This window comes from Mus caroli, unplaced genomic scaffold (assembly GCF_978045245.1).
Source record: "Mus caroli unplaced genomic scaffold, Mus_caroli_1 scaffold_14, whole genome shotgun sequence".
Taxonomy (NCBI): domain Eukaryota; kingdom Metazoa; phylum Chordata; class Mammalia; order Rodentia; family Muridae; genus Mus; species Mus caroli.
The window spans coordinates 776,454-790,012 of NW_028227269.1; the positions used below are offsets into that span (position 1 = coordinate 776,454).

The 13,559-nt window shown below is 44.3% G+C and overlaps 1 protein-coding gene across 13 annotated transcripts in view; it reads left to right on the forward strand.

Annotated features, from left to right (window-relative positions):
• The window catches only part of Dtnb (dystrobrevin beta), a 207,155-nt gene that overhangs the window by 144,798 nt on the left and 48,798 nt on the right, over window positions 1–13,559 (forward strand). For 11 of the 13 annotated variants that reach the window (XR_015045156.1, XR_015045155.1, XR_015045158.1 and 8 more), the window contains exon 11: window positions 12,284–12,373. The exons of the other annotated variants lie outside the window; for them this stretch is intronic. Coding sequence is in view for 7 of the 11 variants with exons in the window: in XM_085830168.1 (XP_085686294.1) it covers window positions 12,284–12,373 (90 nt within the window). In the remaining 4 variants the exon portion in view is untranslated. The remainder of the gene's footprint in view (window positions 1–12,283; window positions 12,374–13,559) is intronic. 13 annotated transcript variants of the gene reach the window in all.

Genomic DNA, 13,559 nt, shown 5'->3' on the forward strand with positions numbered 1-13,559 from the left:
CTCACAACCATCCGTAACGAGATCTGGCGCCCTCTTCTGGAGTGTCTGAAGACAGCTACAGTGTACTTTACATGTAATAAATAAATAAATCTTTAAAAAATAAATAAATAAATAAATAAAGCTAACCAGGGATACCCAGAGAAACCTTGTTTAAAAAAAAAAAAAAAAGAAGTGAGCTTGGAAATGTGTGTTAGCTTTAGTAACATCGCCTGCTGAGCTTCATCTGATTAGCTTCACCTAGTTAGCTTCGTCTGAGTTCTTTTCATAGTTTACTAGTTTTGCTCCTCCGCATCACCAGAGTACCTCAAAGCTGAATGTGTCAGGGGTACCAAGATAAGATGCTAGGCATTCAGTGATCCCAGGTAAGTTAGCTGCATGAAGCCATCAGACAGAGAGTGTCTTCCTGACAGTGTTTTATTGCTCAGGAAGATGAACAGAAGGGATTCTTGGCCTACATTAACCACAGACATTTTCTTAGACAAACCATAGGCTTGCTGTATTATACCCAAGACCCAGCTACCAGGGTCAGTCTTAAAATTATGACTGCCATTTTTTAGAGTTGGATCAGACAGTAGAATATATTCCAGATTAAGACTTTATTATGAAGTCAGCATGTCAGCTGGCATCTTGGTCTGTGTGAAATTAGTCCTAGAGCAGATATCACAGTGTATCCATGGCAACTAACACGGCTCTGCAGCTTAGAGAAGCACAGCTCAAGAGAACTGACATTGTGCCTGGGTACGTAGAATCCTAGAGGATTTCATATCTGTCCAGCAGGAGATCTTGAGATGTCACATGGATGGTAAGAGTTTGTACATGGTGGCCTTTCATAGTTCCGCCAACCACAGCGTCTAAGTTAGAGGTAGTATGGTTACTTTTGCAACGCTTAGCAGAGATAACTGCTCTTGAGTATTGTCAGACTCATATTTCCAATCTGTGAAACCCAGGTGCCCAGTATATTTTGCCAACATGAAGTTTGGAGCTACTGAGGCAGGAGTCCTGAAAGGGGCGGTGCTACTCTCTAAAAACAAGCAGTTTCAGAACTCAGCACGAAGTATAAATCACAGACAAGATCACACAAGAAATGTGTAATGTGATATTTAAAAATGGGAGAACATTTTAAGAAATTTGGTTTCTTTCTTTTTTTTAATTAATCAATTTCCTTTTTTGAGGTAAAGTTTCATGTATCCCAGCTGGCCTTGATCTGTTTCTTGAGTGCTTTCACTACACTACCTGCTTTGTGGTTCTAGAGAACAAGCCAGGGCCTCATGCATGCCAGCTGAGCTACAGCCTTATCTACCTTTTGTAGTTGACAATGCATAGATGAATGGTTTTGACTAGAGTTGTCAAAAATAATGCTATATTAGCCAAAATAAAAGATACAGATGACTTTTTAAATGGAAAAGATTCTGGCTGTTTTGTGAGATACTAGAAATTATATTCCTGAAAGTTTATTTTAAATGGATTTGCTCTTTGTAATATCCCCAAGTCGGGCAGCTGGAGAGCTCAATGGTTAAACATGCCTACTTCAAAAATCACGAGGACCAGCGCTCTGGATCCCAGCACCCTCTTACGAGCCTCAAACACTGAGGTGTGGAGATGTAAGGACCAGTGGGGCTTGCTGGCTTCTAGGCTAGCTTAGACAACTAAACTCCAGGTTCAGTGAAGAGCCCATGCCTCAAAGGGATAGGTAGAGTATGCTAGGGAACTCTGGGTGCACTGTCTGCCCTCTGCTCAAGAGCACACATGCACACGGATGCACACATGCATATGAGCTTGCATACACACTTGCTCTTTTTTTTTAAAAAAAGATGTATTTATTTTCTGCTTTGTGGATAAGTATTTTTTGCCTGCATGCACAGATATGTGTACCACATGTATGCCTGGTGCCTGCATCCCACAAAACTGGAGTTACAGACAGGTGTGAGCTGCCATGTCGGGGCTGGGAATTGAACCCAGGTCCTCTAGAGGAGTAACCACTGAGCAGGTTCTCCAGCTCTGCACGGTTGCTCTTAAATGCCCACAAGACACACGTGCACTTAGATGAACGAAGAAACACAATAAATCAACTTTTTCAAAAAATCTCTGGCTATTTCTACAGCTAAAAAGAAAGTTTGTCTTTGCCTTCAACTAAATAGCTTCTTTCAATTTATTTTCTTTGTATTCTTTAGAATAACAGATTTAAACAATTTTAAAACAGTTTGAAAAACTTTGAATTCTTAAAAAAAACAAACAAGAAGAAGAAGTTTAATCTCCTCCTCTTCACTGTATATATTCCTCCCTGGCCTACTTTTTCCTCAAGGCTTAGAATGTCGATTGAGCTGGTGTACAGCTCTTGCCCCATTCTACATTAATGTATACCCACATAGATGTCTTTAACATTCTAGCTTTAATTGTGACTATCTCAGTGCTTACGGTTGTATGGAGGTTCCGTGTGACTGCAGCAGCACGGTCATCAGTCTGAACCCTTCTGGTTTGTGCATTGTGGTTGGTACATGAGACACAGCTTCTTACGCTTCAAGGGTTTGTTGCTTGTTCTTTTGTTTTATTGACACAGGTCTCACACTTGCTAGCCTTGACCACTGTAGTCCAGGTTAGCCTCCAAGCTCACCGTCTCCTGCCTCTGCCTCCATGTGCTAGGATCACAGGCATTACACCACAACGCCCAGCAGATTTCAGGTGTTCAGCCCTGTCATAGGTACAGACCCACAACGCCCAGGCAGCGGGAGAGAGGGAGGGCTGGATGCACACTGATCATGGCACAGGACACTACCTATCACTTACCTCCTTCTCTCATAGCTGGCAACACTTTTCCTATTACTGTTGGCAGATAGACACACGCACACCATTGGAACAGGCAGTCCTGTGAACACCAGAGCCACGGCCCTCCAGGGGCCATGCTTTTCTGCCCTGTTATTTGTGAAACATCCAAGGAAGGTTTCTTGGGGCCTAGATGTGTCACTGCCCATCAAGGGAGTGCCCTTGATATCTGCAACATCAAAGCAATAAGGCCATATTGTCAAGAAAGGTCCTTGGACAGAAAAGTGATAAAGGTTGCTATTCCACACATAGTAATGTTCATAGTATGCACACATACACACACACACACACACACACACACCTTCTAAGACTTGTTTCTGCTACCAGATTTTTCTCCCATAAGGTAACTGTCTATAGGGACCCTCAGGCCTTTCTTTCCTAGGCCCTTTCTGCCTCCTGTAGAAGGTGCCAGGTTGGGGCTATCCAGGTTGAATCCATTGGTCCATATCAAGTCTGAGTGTCTTTTGGTGACACCAAATAATATACTTTTTTTTTCTCTCCAAACTATGCATTTTAAGTTGTTTTTTTTTTTTTTTTCAAATGATGCATTTTAAGGTCTGAGTTAGACTTAATGTGGTGCTACACAACACACCTGTAATCTCAGCACTCAGGAGGCAAAGGCAGAGGGCTGGGAGCTCAAGGCCAGTCTTTACAGGAAACCTAGTCTCAAAAAAAACAAAACAAAGCAAAACCAAACCAAACCAAACCTTAAACACGCCTTTAATCCCAGCACTTAGGAGGCAGGGGCAGGCAGATCTCTGTGAGTTTGAGGCCAGCCTACTCTACATAGTGAGTTTCAGGACAGCCAGGGCTACACAGAGAAACCCTGTCTTAAACAAACAAAAACAAAATAAAAAGGAAAGTAAAGCAAGAATTAGTGAGGGTCTTGGAAAACAACTGGCTGGTTTGCATTCTTCATGAAAAGCGCTCCAAGTCGACACAGGAATTATGTTTTTTTCTTCAGTCTTCTTTTGAAAGACAGAAAAGCATAGTAATTAAAAATTAACATATTATCAGAAGAAACTGCAGGGCCCTCAGTGTTGGCAGATACCCAGAGCCATCCTGGGCCTGGGCAGTCTGCCAGTTTTCAGCCTCTTCTGGGTTGGGATTAGATTCCATTTCCATTTAAGATTTAAGGTGGAGTTTTTACTAATTCCACCTCACACTGGTACAAACTGACAATTTTAATATTTTCAGACAGAAAATATTAAACATAAATTTGAAAAGTTGCAGCTGACAACATAGTAACAGGTCCTTCCTCTGGTTGGACTGAGGCCGACATCACTGAACAGGTTGTGGCCTCGCAGTGTGGAAGAAACTGGTGTGGAATTCTACTCATTGTTAAATCCAAACTGAGAGCCTCTGGGATGGTGGGCGTGGATGGCAGGCTCTGGAGATTCTGTATATTGGTCAGCTGAGCAAGAGGAAAGATAATGTTCTGGGTTCCTTCCTGGCCTTCATTAAGATAATTTTGGTCAAACACAGGAGGGAAACTTGCACAAGAAGCCAGCAAGCTTATGCTGAGTTAGAGGTGCTTGTGGGACACCCTAGTATTCTTAATACCTAATTCTTCCATCTACCAGCAAAGGACATGCACATACTAAGGTCTAACAGACTTCCGATGGACGACACACACACACACACACACACACACACACACACACACACACACAGTCTCCTTACTCCTCCCTCTCTTACCAGGCATTTTGTCTTTGCTTTCTCTAATACAGGTATTCTCTCTCTCTCTCTCTCTCTCTCTCTCTCTCTCCCTCCCTCCCTCCCTCCCTCCCTCTCTCGTCCCCTCCCTCTCTCCCCACCCAACTCTGATTTCTTTTTTATTCATTGGTTGGTTTGGTTTTTTGAGATAGTCTCATGTAGCCCGAGCTAGCCTCAAACTGTGTAGCTAAGGATGATTTGACCTGTTCTCCCAGCTTCTACCACCCAAGTGCTGAGATTATAGCTATGCACCCCCATGCTGAGTTTATTCAGTGCGAGGGTATGAACCCAGGACTTCTCATATATCATGTGAGTGCTCTACAAACTGCTACATTTCCAGCCCCCACCCCCACACACACACACTTTCCCACAATTTTATTGTAGCCCCTTTTCTCTTGTCTGTTCCTGAGGAGCTGCCTCTGTGCTGCTGCTCGCAGGCGTCTGTGCTGGGACTCAGCCTTGCCCAGCAGAGGAAGGTCCTATAGAGGTGCTGAGTTGCTCTTATCCAGCTTAGACCTACTGTGCTTGCCCAGGGATATGTTCCTGGTTTTAATAGCAAGCTCTTCAAACATTGCAGCTTGCTTAATCTAGTGAATCATATTCAGTCTCAGAGCTGGGGCCCCACTTATCTTCTCAGGGAGCGTCTGTCCTCACCTCAAGCCCAATTTAGTTATTTTCTTTCCAATCAGAGGGATTTTTTTTTTCTGAAATTCAAGCCTGATGGTGTTGCCATCCTAAAAAGAACCTTGCAGTGGCAAGTTTCCTCTGGTTTGTGATAACATCATTCCCACACTAGCCATCCTTCAGTCTTTATGCTCACTGTACGGCAGCCACTAGTCACATGTGGCTCTTAACAACTTAGAATGTGGTTAATATGACATGGAAGATGACTTTTATTTCATTTTAATTAATTAGCATTTAAAACAGCTGCATACGGCTGGTACGTGCAGAAAGGAAAGTTTTGTTTTGTTTTGTTTTTGTTTTTGCTTTGTTTTGCTTTTCATTTGTGAACGTGCTTGCTGTGTTCAGGGTGAGGTAGAAGTCACTTAGCGACGGGAATAACAGCTCCTCATTCGCAGTGAGGGGCCCTCTGTAGCCTGGCCGACGCAGAAGACTTTCTCCATGGGTTCTCCTTGGACAGCATCTATTTCCCTCATTGCCTTATATTATAGTGAGAGCCCAGAGGCAGCAAATCAAAGAACTGTTTTTCTCTAACTCCTTTGCCTTTCTGAATGTTTGGGTTCTTTAAGAAAAATCAGGGTTGGGGAGGTGGCTTGGCATGTAATAGCTCTTGCTGTGCACCCATGAGGACCTATGTTAGGACCCAGGCAGTCTTGTCAGAGATCCACATGTGGTTGTGTCTGTACCTGTAACTCCAGCATTGTTGGGGGCTCGTGTGCATACAGGAAGATCACTAGGCTTGCTGGCTACCAACTGAAGGAGAGCCTGTCTCAAAGGAATAAGGCAGAGAATAATAGAGCAGGCTACCAGACATCTTCCTCTGGCTTACACACACACACACACACACACACACACACACACGCACACACACGCACGCACACACACACGCGCACACACACACGCACACACAAGCACGCACGCACGCATGTGCGTGCATATGTATCTTACACACTCTCCCTGCACAAAATAAAAGTAGATTAAGCAAAAGCAAGAGAGATCATCCAAACAGGGACACTCTGCCAACCCATCTCTCCATTGTCACATTGACACTGTTTTCCTTTGGTGACAGGAAAAAAGAAGTTTGATTTGGCCACAGGACTGCTTATGGTGTCATGGATGAGACCTATAGCCATTTTTGCCCTATAGAGCTTGGAGTCTCAGTATTTGAAATGACTGTGTGGGCCACACACTGATGAATGTGTTCATGTTGCCATAGAGGGACCCAGGGTGATCGCAGCTACTACCTTCCCAAGTCTACCCCACTGCTCTGTGTGTGGCCCTCTCCTGTCCCATTTCCAGACAGCTTTTTGTTGAAGTCACAGGTTATTCGGGATATTTGGTCTGGGTTTTTTGTTTGTTTGTTTGTTTTATTTTGGTTTGGATTCTTTTTTTTTTTTTTTTTTTTTTTGGTTTTTCGAGACAGGGTTTCTCTGTATAGCCCTGGCTGTCCTGGAACTCACTTTGTAGACCAGGCTGGCCTCGAACTCAGAAATCCGCCTGCCTCTGCCTCCCGAGTGCTGGGATTAAAGGCGTGCGCCACCACGCCCGGCTGGTTTGGATTCTTAAAGTTTATTTTACATGTAGGAGAGTTTTGCTTGCATGTAAAACCACCTGCATGCCTGGTCCCTACAGAGGCCAGAAGATGGTGTCAGGTTCTCTGGAACTGGAGTTATACATGGTTATGACATCATATAGGTGCTAGGAACTGAACCTGGGTCCTCTGCAAAAGCAGCAGGCACTCTTAGCTACTGAGTCACCACCAGTCCCTGGGTACTTGTTTTTTAATTATTCTCTCCCAGGATGTTGCCAGCCCCTCTGACAGGGGCCAGATTTCTCCTGCTGTATTAAAACACTTAACGTTTCACTGAACCCAGGGCCTTCCAGAGCCAGAGGATGGTCTTCTGGTTTCTTGTTGGGATCACCTGGTTTTCCCTGCTGATCTCTGAGCTCGTTAGTGCTGTGAATACAGCTGCTGCCATGTCCTCCCTGAGTGCTTCATACCATTTGACCTAACATGCTTTTTCCTTCCCCAAAATTCAAAGGAACTGAATTGTTTGCTGTACTCTAAGTTCTGATCTCTCTCCGCCTTCCCCAGGCTCTAAGTTCCTACAACTCGGTGGTCCCCTGCGTGCTGTGTTTCTTCAGGTCTCTGATGTGAGCTTTCTGCTAGTGACTTCACATGCAGTCTTCAACCTCATCAGTTTCCTGAGTTCCCCTCAGTGTCTGTCTGTCTGTCTCTCTCTCTTCCTCCCTCCCTCCCCTTCCCCGTTACTCCCTCTCTTTCTCATATGTGTGTGTGTGTGTGTGTGTGTGTGTGTATGGTATTTTAACATTTAGTTTAACAAACTGGTGAGTGTTGCTCTCTGCTTCTTTAGTGCCTAATCTCGACCCAAATTTGAAAATATTTTTTAAGAAAACTCCCGAACCCTACAGAGAGGTTGGCACAGAGAGGGAGCTCTATGTATGGAGGTGCACAACTTTAACCCAGCACTCAGGAAGCAGAAGCAGGTGGGTCCCTATGAGTTTGAAGCCGGTCTGGTCTACATATGGAGTTCTAAGGCAGACAAGATTATATAAAGAGACCTTGTCTCAAGCTCCCCCAAAACCAATAAATTGTACTATGTTTTTATGTACTTGGGAGAAGAAGGCATTGTCTGTCCCCTCCTCCTGTCAGGTGGGTCACAGGGGTCAAACTGTGGTATTAGGCTTAGCAGCAAGGACCTTCTCCTTCCGAGTCATGTAGTATTAGGCTTAGCAGCAAGGACCTTCTCCTTCTGAGTCATGTAGTATTAGGCTTAGCAGCAAGGACCTTCTCCTTCTGAGTCATGTAGTATTAGGCTTAGCAGCAAGGACCTTCTCCTTCCGAGTCATCTCACCAGACTGCATTTGACTTGTGACTGAGCTTGCTATTGCTGCCTTGTTTCCTGAATATTGGCTCTCTTTTTCTCAGTTTGATCTATTCTCTTTCTCAGTTTAATCACAAAGATCAGGTACTCCATGGGGCTCTTTGTTCTAGTCTATGCACTGGCCTTCACTCATTGTGAATGGCTTTGTCTGGTAGGTTTTACCACAGTCCCTTCAAACTTAGACCAAACTGAAGAGCACCTGAGACTTGTGCAGCAAGTCTGGCAGGGACAACACAAGCTAGCATGTTGTATCCTGGAAAGGCCCTGTTAGATTTGGAGCACCTTGCCCATTGATACTGGCTGAAGTGGGTTACCAGGAATTAGAGCATGCTACTTCCAGAGCTTCTCGTCCCTGGATTGTGTCACCATGGAAGAGTGTACCCTCTTAGGTTCTCAACATGATCACAGTGCATCTCTGGGGATTCCTGAATTCACCCAAGGCACTGAGGACTCTAGAACATATTTGGAGTCAAAGTTGGTTTAAGCAAAGTAGTCAAACCAGTCATTGTTGCTCTGTGCTTCCTTAGCGCCTAATATTGACCCAAATTTGAAAACATAACATAAAGACTCCCAGGCCGTACAGAGACGTTGGCATGGTGAGTGAACTGTGTCCATTCTCAGACTAGGTTTCCGCTAACAATCATCTGCAAACTGCACCCTGCAAGTAAACAGCCTCATTTTGTAAATAAAGTTTTATTACCATACAGCCCTGACCATTTGACTACATGCTGTCTATAGCTGCTTCCTCTAAAATGGCAAGTGAGCAGTTAATTGCAAAAGTCCCCTGGGCTCCAAAGCCTAAAATATTCACTATCTGGCCTTTTGAGAAAAGCAGCCATTTTAACTTAACGAATTTAGAACAAGGATGCTAAGCTGATAAGCTGCATTTCTAAAAACAAACTGCTCCTATTACACTCTGGGACATCATAGCCAAGAAACAGTGCTTTGGAAAGCAGTCTGTTATGGCTCATTGTTGAGTTCAACATGGCCTCTCAATACAGCAGGTTACAGAGGCCTTCACATCTATTTTGTTAATAGTGTCTTCTGATGATTGCAGGGGGAAACCCCAAAGGTACAACACTGAGTCTCTTACAGCTTCTTCAGGGTCCCTGTGGGCTGAGTAATGGGAAGCTGAGCATGGCTGAGTGGCTGGACTCCCTCATAATAGGGGACAGAGACACTGGATCCGAGCAGCCGGTCTTAGTCCTCGGGAGCACTCCTTCCCGGGGCAGAGTAGTCATGAGCACTGCCTGCCATGAGGACTTGCTTGATGCTTTTAGCCTTCGTTGGAGGTCAGTCCTCTAAATGTGTAGCATTTTGAATAGAAATTAAGGAGTTGAAAGACATCATTGTCTTAAATTCTATCGTAATGTCACCATCTAATCTAAAACTCTGAAACTTTCCATCTATTTCATATTCTAAATTTTTTACATAGTATTCATCATTATTATTTTATTATATTGTAAAATTATTACTCTTGGGCTGGTGAAATGGCTCAGTGAGTAGATGTGCTTGCTGCCAAGCCTTATGACTTGAGTTCCACCTCAGAACCCACATGGTTGGAGGCGAGAACCAGTGCCACAGAGGTGACCTCTGTCATCCACACTCACTGTGGCACACTTATGTCTGCACATGTGGGCGCATGCACAAAATAAATACATTTGGAAGATGATTATTCTTCACCTCCTCCACTAGAATAGAAGCTGGTTTGGTTGCTGTCAGTAATTAATTAGTTCTAAAGAAGTAATTGTGGGGGGCTGGCGAGATGGCTCAGCGGGTAAGAGCACTGACTGCTCTTCCGAAGGTCCTGAGTTCAAATCCCAGCAACCACATGGTGGTTCACAACCACCCATAATGAGATCTGACACCCTCTTATGGTGCACCTGACGACAGCTACAGTGTACTTATGTATAATAATAAATAAAATCTTTAAAAAAAAAAGAAGTAATTGTGGCAGAATATGTTGGCACATGCTTGTATCATTTGGGGTGATTGAGGGTTCAACACCAGCATGGCATGGTGGCACACACCTTTAATGCTAGCATTGGGAATCAGAGGCAGGCTGATTTCGAGTTCAAGACCAGCCTGGTCTACATAGTGAACTCCAGGACAGCCATAGTTATACAGAGAAACCCTGTCTGAGGGAGTGCAGGTGAGTTAGCACAGCCATAAATGAACTTTGAGACCAGCATGAGATGTATGAGATCATGTCTGAAAAACTCAATAGCAGGGCCATTGAGGTCTCAGCAGGGTAAAGGCTCAGGCCACCAATTCTGATATCCAGTTCCATCTCTTGGACCCACATAGTGGAAGGAGAGAACCAACTCACGCAGGTTGTCCTCTGACCTTATACATATGCCAAGATACATGTGCTCCCACACACATGTACACATATCTACAGATACACTGTGTGCCGTAGCCAAGGCAACTTATTATATAAGAATGCTTTAGGGTTTGTTTGTTCTTACTGTTTTTGTTTGTTCGTTTTTGGCTTATATTTCCAGAGGGTTAGGAACCCATCATGATAGGGAGACAGAGCAGTAGGCAGCAGGCGTAGAGAAGTTGAGAACACTTGCTTTCAAATGCAGGCATGGAACATAGAGAACAAAGTGGAAGTGGTGGGAGGCTTTTAATACTGAAGCCTATTCCTGGTGACATACTTTCTCCAGCTGCATCACCTAAACCTCACCAAACATCACCACCAACTGGAGACCAAGGACTCAAATGCCTGAGATCTTAGGGGACATTTCTCCTTCAGTCCTTTTAAAAAGAAGAAATGCAGGGCCAAGAAGATAGCTCAGTGGGTGAAAGCACTCCTGCACAGGTTTCTCTGGTAGAATGGTTCATATTTGTAATCCTAATATGCTCACAGAAGACTCCCCTGGAACCTGGGGGACCAACTAGCCCACATTAGTTAGCTAACAGCTGTAAGTCTAGCTCCAGGAGCTTCAATACCCTCTTTGGCCTTCTGAGATACTACACTGACATGCACAAACCCATACCTACACACATACTTATGTATAATTGAAAATAAAATATTTTTTTAATTTTTAATATTTTTTATTACGTATTTTCCTCAATTACATTTCCAGTGCTATCCCAAAAGCCCCCCATACCCTCCCCGCCACTTCCCTACCCATATTTTTATAAATGCTAGAAATATCCAGGTGTGATTCGACACACCTGTATTCTCAGAGACAGAGGTCAGTGGATCTCTTAAGTTCTAGACCATCCAGGGCTACATAGTAAGACCTTGATACACCCGCACACACACACAAAAAAAAAAAAAAAAAAAAAAAAACCAAAAAACTGAATGAATGTGATTATAAAAAATAAAGCTGGGGCTGGAGAGATGGCTCAGTGGTTAAGCGCACTGACTGCTCTTCCAGAGGTCCTGAGTTCAGTTCCCAGCAAGCACATGGCAGCTCACAGCCATCTGTAATGGGATCTGGCGCCCCCTTCTGGCGTCTGAAGTCAGCTGCAGTGATTAAGTGGTACTGACTAGATTACTCGCTTAACGAGATGACTCTGTGATGCTAGCATTTCCACAGCTAAAAGATGTTGTTGCTCTAGTTTTTTTAAGTGCGAACGCTATGGAGCGTCCATATATCCGCAAAAGAGAGCCTCACTGTTCTGTTTTACTCTTACTCTTCGATGCAGTTTTATCGAGTTCATCCAAGTGCTGGTTCTATGAGAACCTGCATCTCAGTAGAAAGAGAGATACTTACCTGGCAGATAGTGTGTAGTAACACTGGAAATTCTTAAGTGTAGAAAGAAGCCATAAAAGCATACTATTAGGGTGTCACTCAGTAATAAATAAACTGTGCTCAGTTTTGGTGTTTGTTTGTTTGTTTGTTTGTTTTTCTGCCAGAGGGCTTTTCCTGAAAAGTAATTCTATCTTAGAGTCCACAACCTGGGCAGAACAGGATTCTCCATTCAGAAGAAGTTTCAGTCAACCAAAGAGAGAAAAGACTGCTGTGTGTCGGGGGAAGCGGGGGCATCTCCAGGACCTAACACCATACTCCATTATGCATTGTGGCTTTCCCTTTTCTTTATTATGATTTGTTTGTTTTACTTTTAAGTTTGCTGATTTTAATCCATGTTCATTTCTTCTTCTGTACTTGTGTTACGCTTGCTGTCTTTGCTTCCATCGTTCCCAGGTTACAGTATAGCCAAGACATGCCCAATCTCTTGGCCGATGAGCATGCGCTGATAGCCTCCTATGTGGCTCGTCTGCAACACTGCACACGGTTAGTCAGTAGAGCCGCAGCACCGGGAGTGCAGCTAAGGCTGCTCTGAGGGAGGGGGTGAGATCTGGTTCCTGGGTTTGCCGGCAGGAAAAGTTCTGCTTGTGTGGTGTATTTGAACAGCTGCCAGCTGTGATTGTCAGAGTTAATTGCCAAAGCATTGGCTTTCACAAGGGAAGGAGCCTGGCCAAGCCTGGCACTTACCTCAGCATGGAGTTAGACAGTCTCTGAAGAGAGGTACAATCCCTGCTGGTGATACCAGAAGAGTCCGTACACCCGTGAGAAGCCTGAACTCCCAAAGCTGGAACACACTCAGAGAGGACATGTCTTTTATGTTCTCTCCTTCAACAGTTGTCCTTGAGGAAAATATACATATGAAAGGATGTTTGGGGCCCCGAAAGATGGCCTTGGAAATGAGCAGGATAACCCAGGGAGTAGAAGGAAAGAACTAGTTCCTGAGTTGTCCACTGACCTCCACTGGCATGCCATTGTAGCCTCTAACACATATGCATGCACACATACCACATCAAAATAAAAGCACTAGCAAAGGACTGTTTCAACTTTCATACTGTTTCCAATAATTTTACCAGGACAAATAAGCAACAGCATTATATAGGGGCTTGTCCCTCTCCCTAAAGTCTTGGGGGAACAATCAGGTCCTACAGACTCCCGAGTGGGTTTGATGGGCTTCTCCTGTGGGAAGGAGAAAGGAACTGATCATTGCAGACTGTCAGAGAGTCTCCCTGGTCAACAGATGGTATCTGTGTACTCATCCCAGCCTCTTGGTCTCTGAGAACAGAAGTGTTTATCTCAGGCAGTGTAAGTAACGTCCTGTCAGCAAAGGCAGTTGCCCAGGGTCCTAGAAAGCTTGGGATGTCAACCACAGCAGAGCACTGCAGGGGTCGCTGCCTCACATTCAAGCCCTGAGTTTAATGGTAGGTTTATCGAGCTAGGACTGGTGACCATGGTTCAGAGCCCCTGCGGTCTGCAGTCGAAGGGCACAAACCCCGTACTGCCTTGAGGAAATCAGAGATTTCTTGGCTGATTCTAATTCTGTAACAGATAAATAACAAACTGGGACAGATAAATGACAAACCATTAATTTATTGTTGTTGATGTTTTATTCTGTGGCACTAAGGATTGCTCTAAGAGCTTCAAACATGCTAGGCAACTACATTGTCACTGAGCA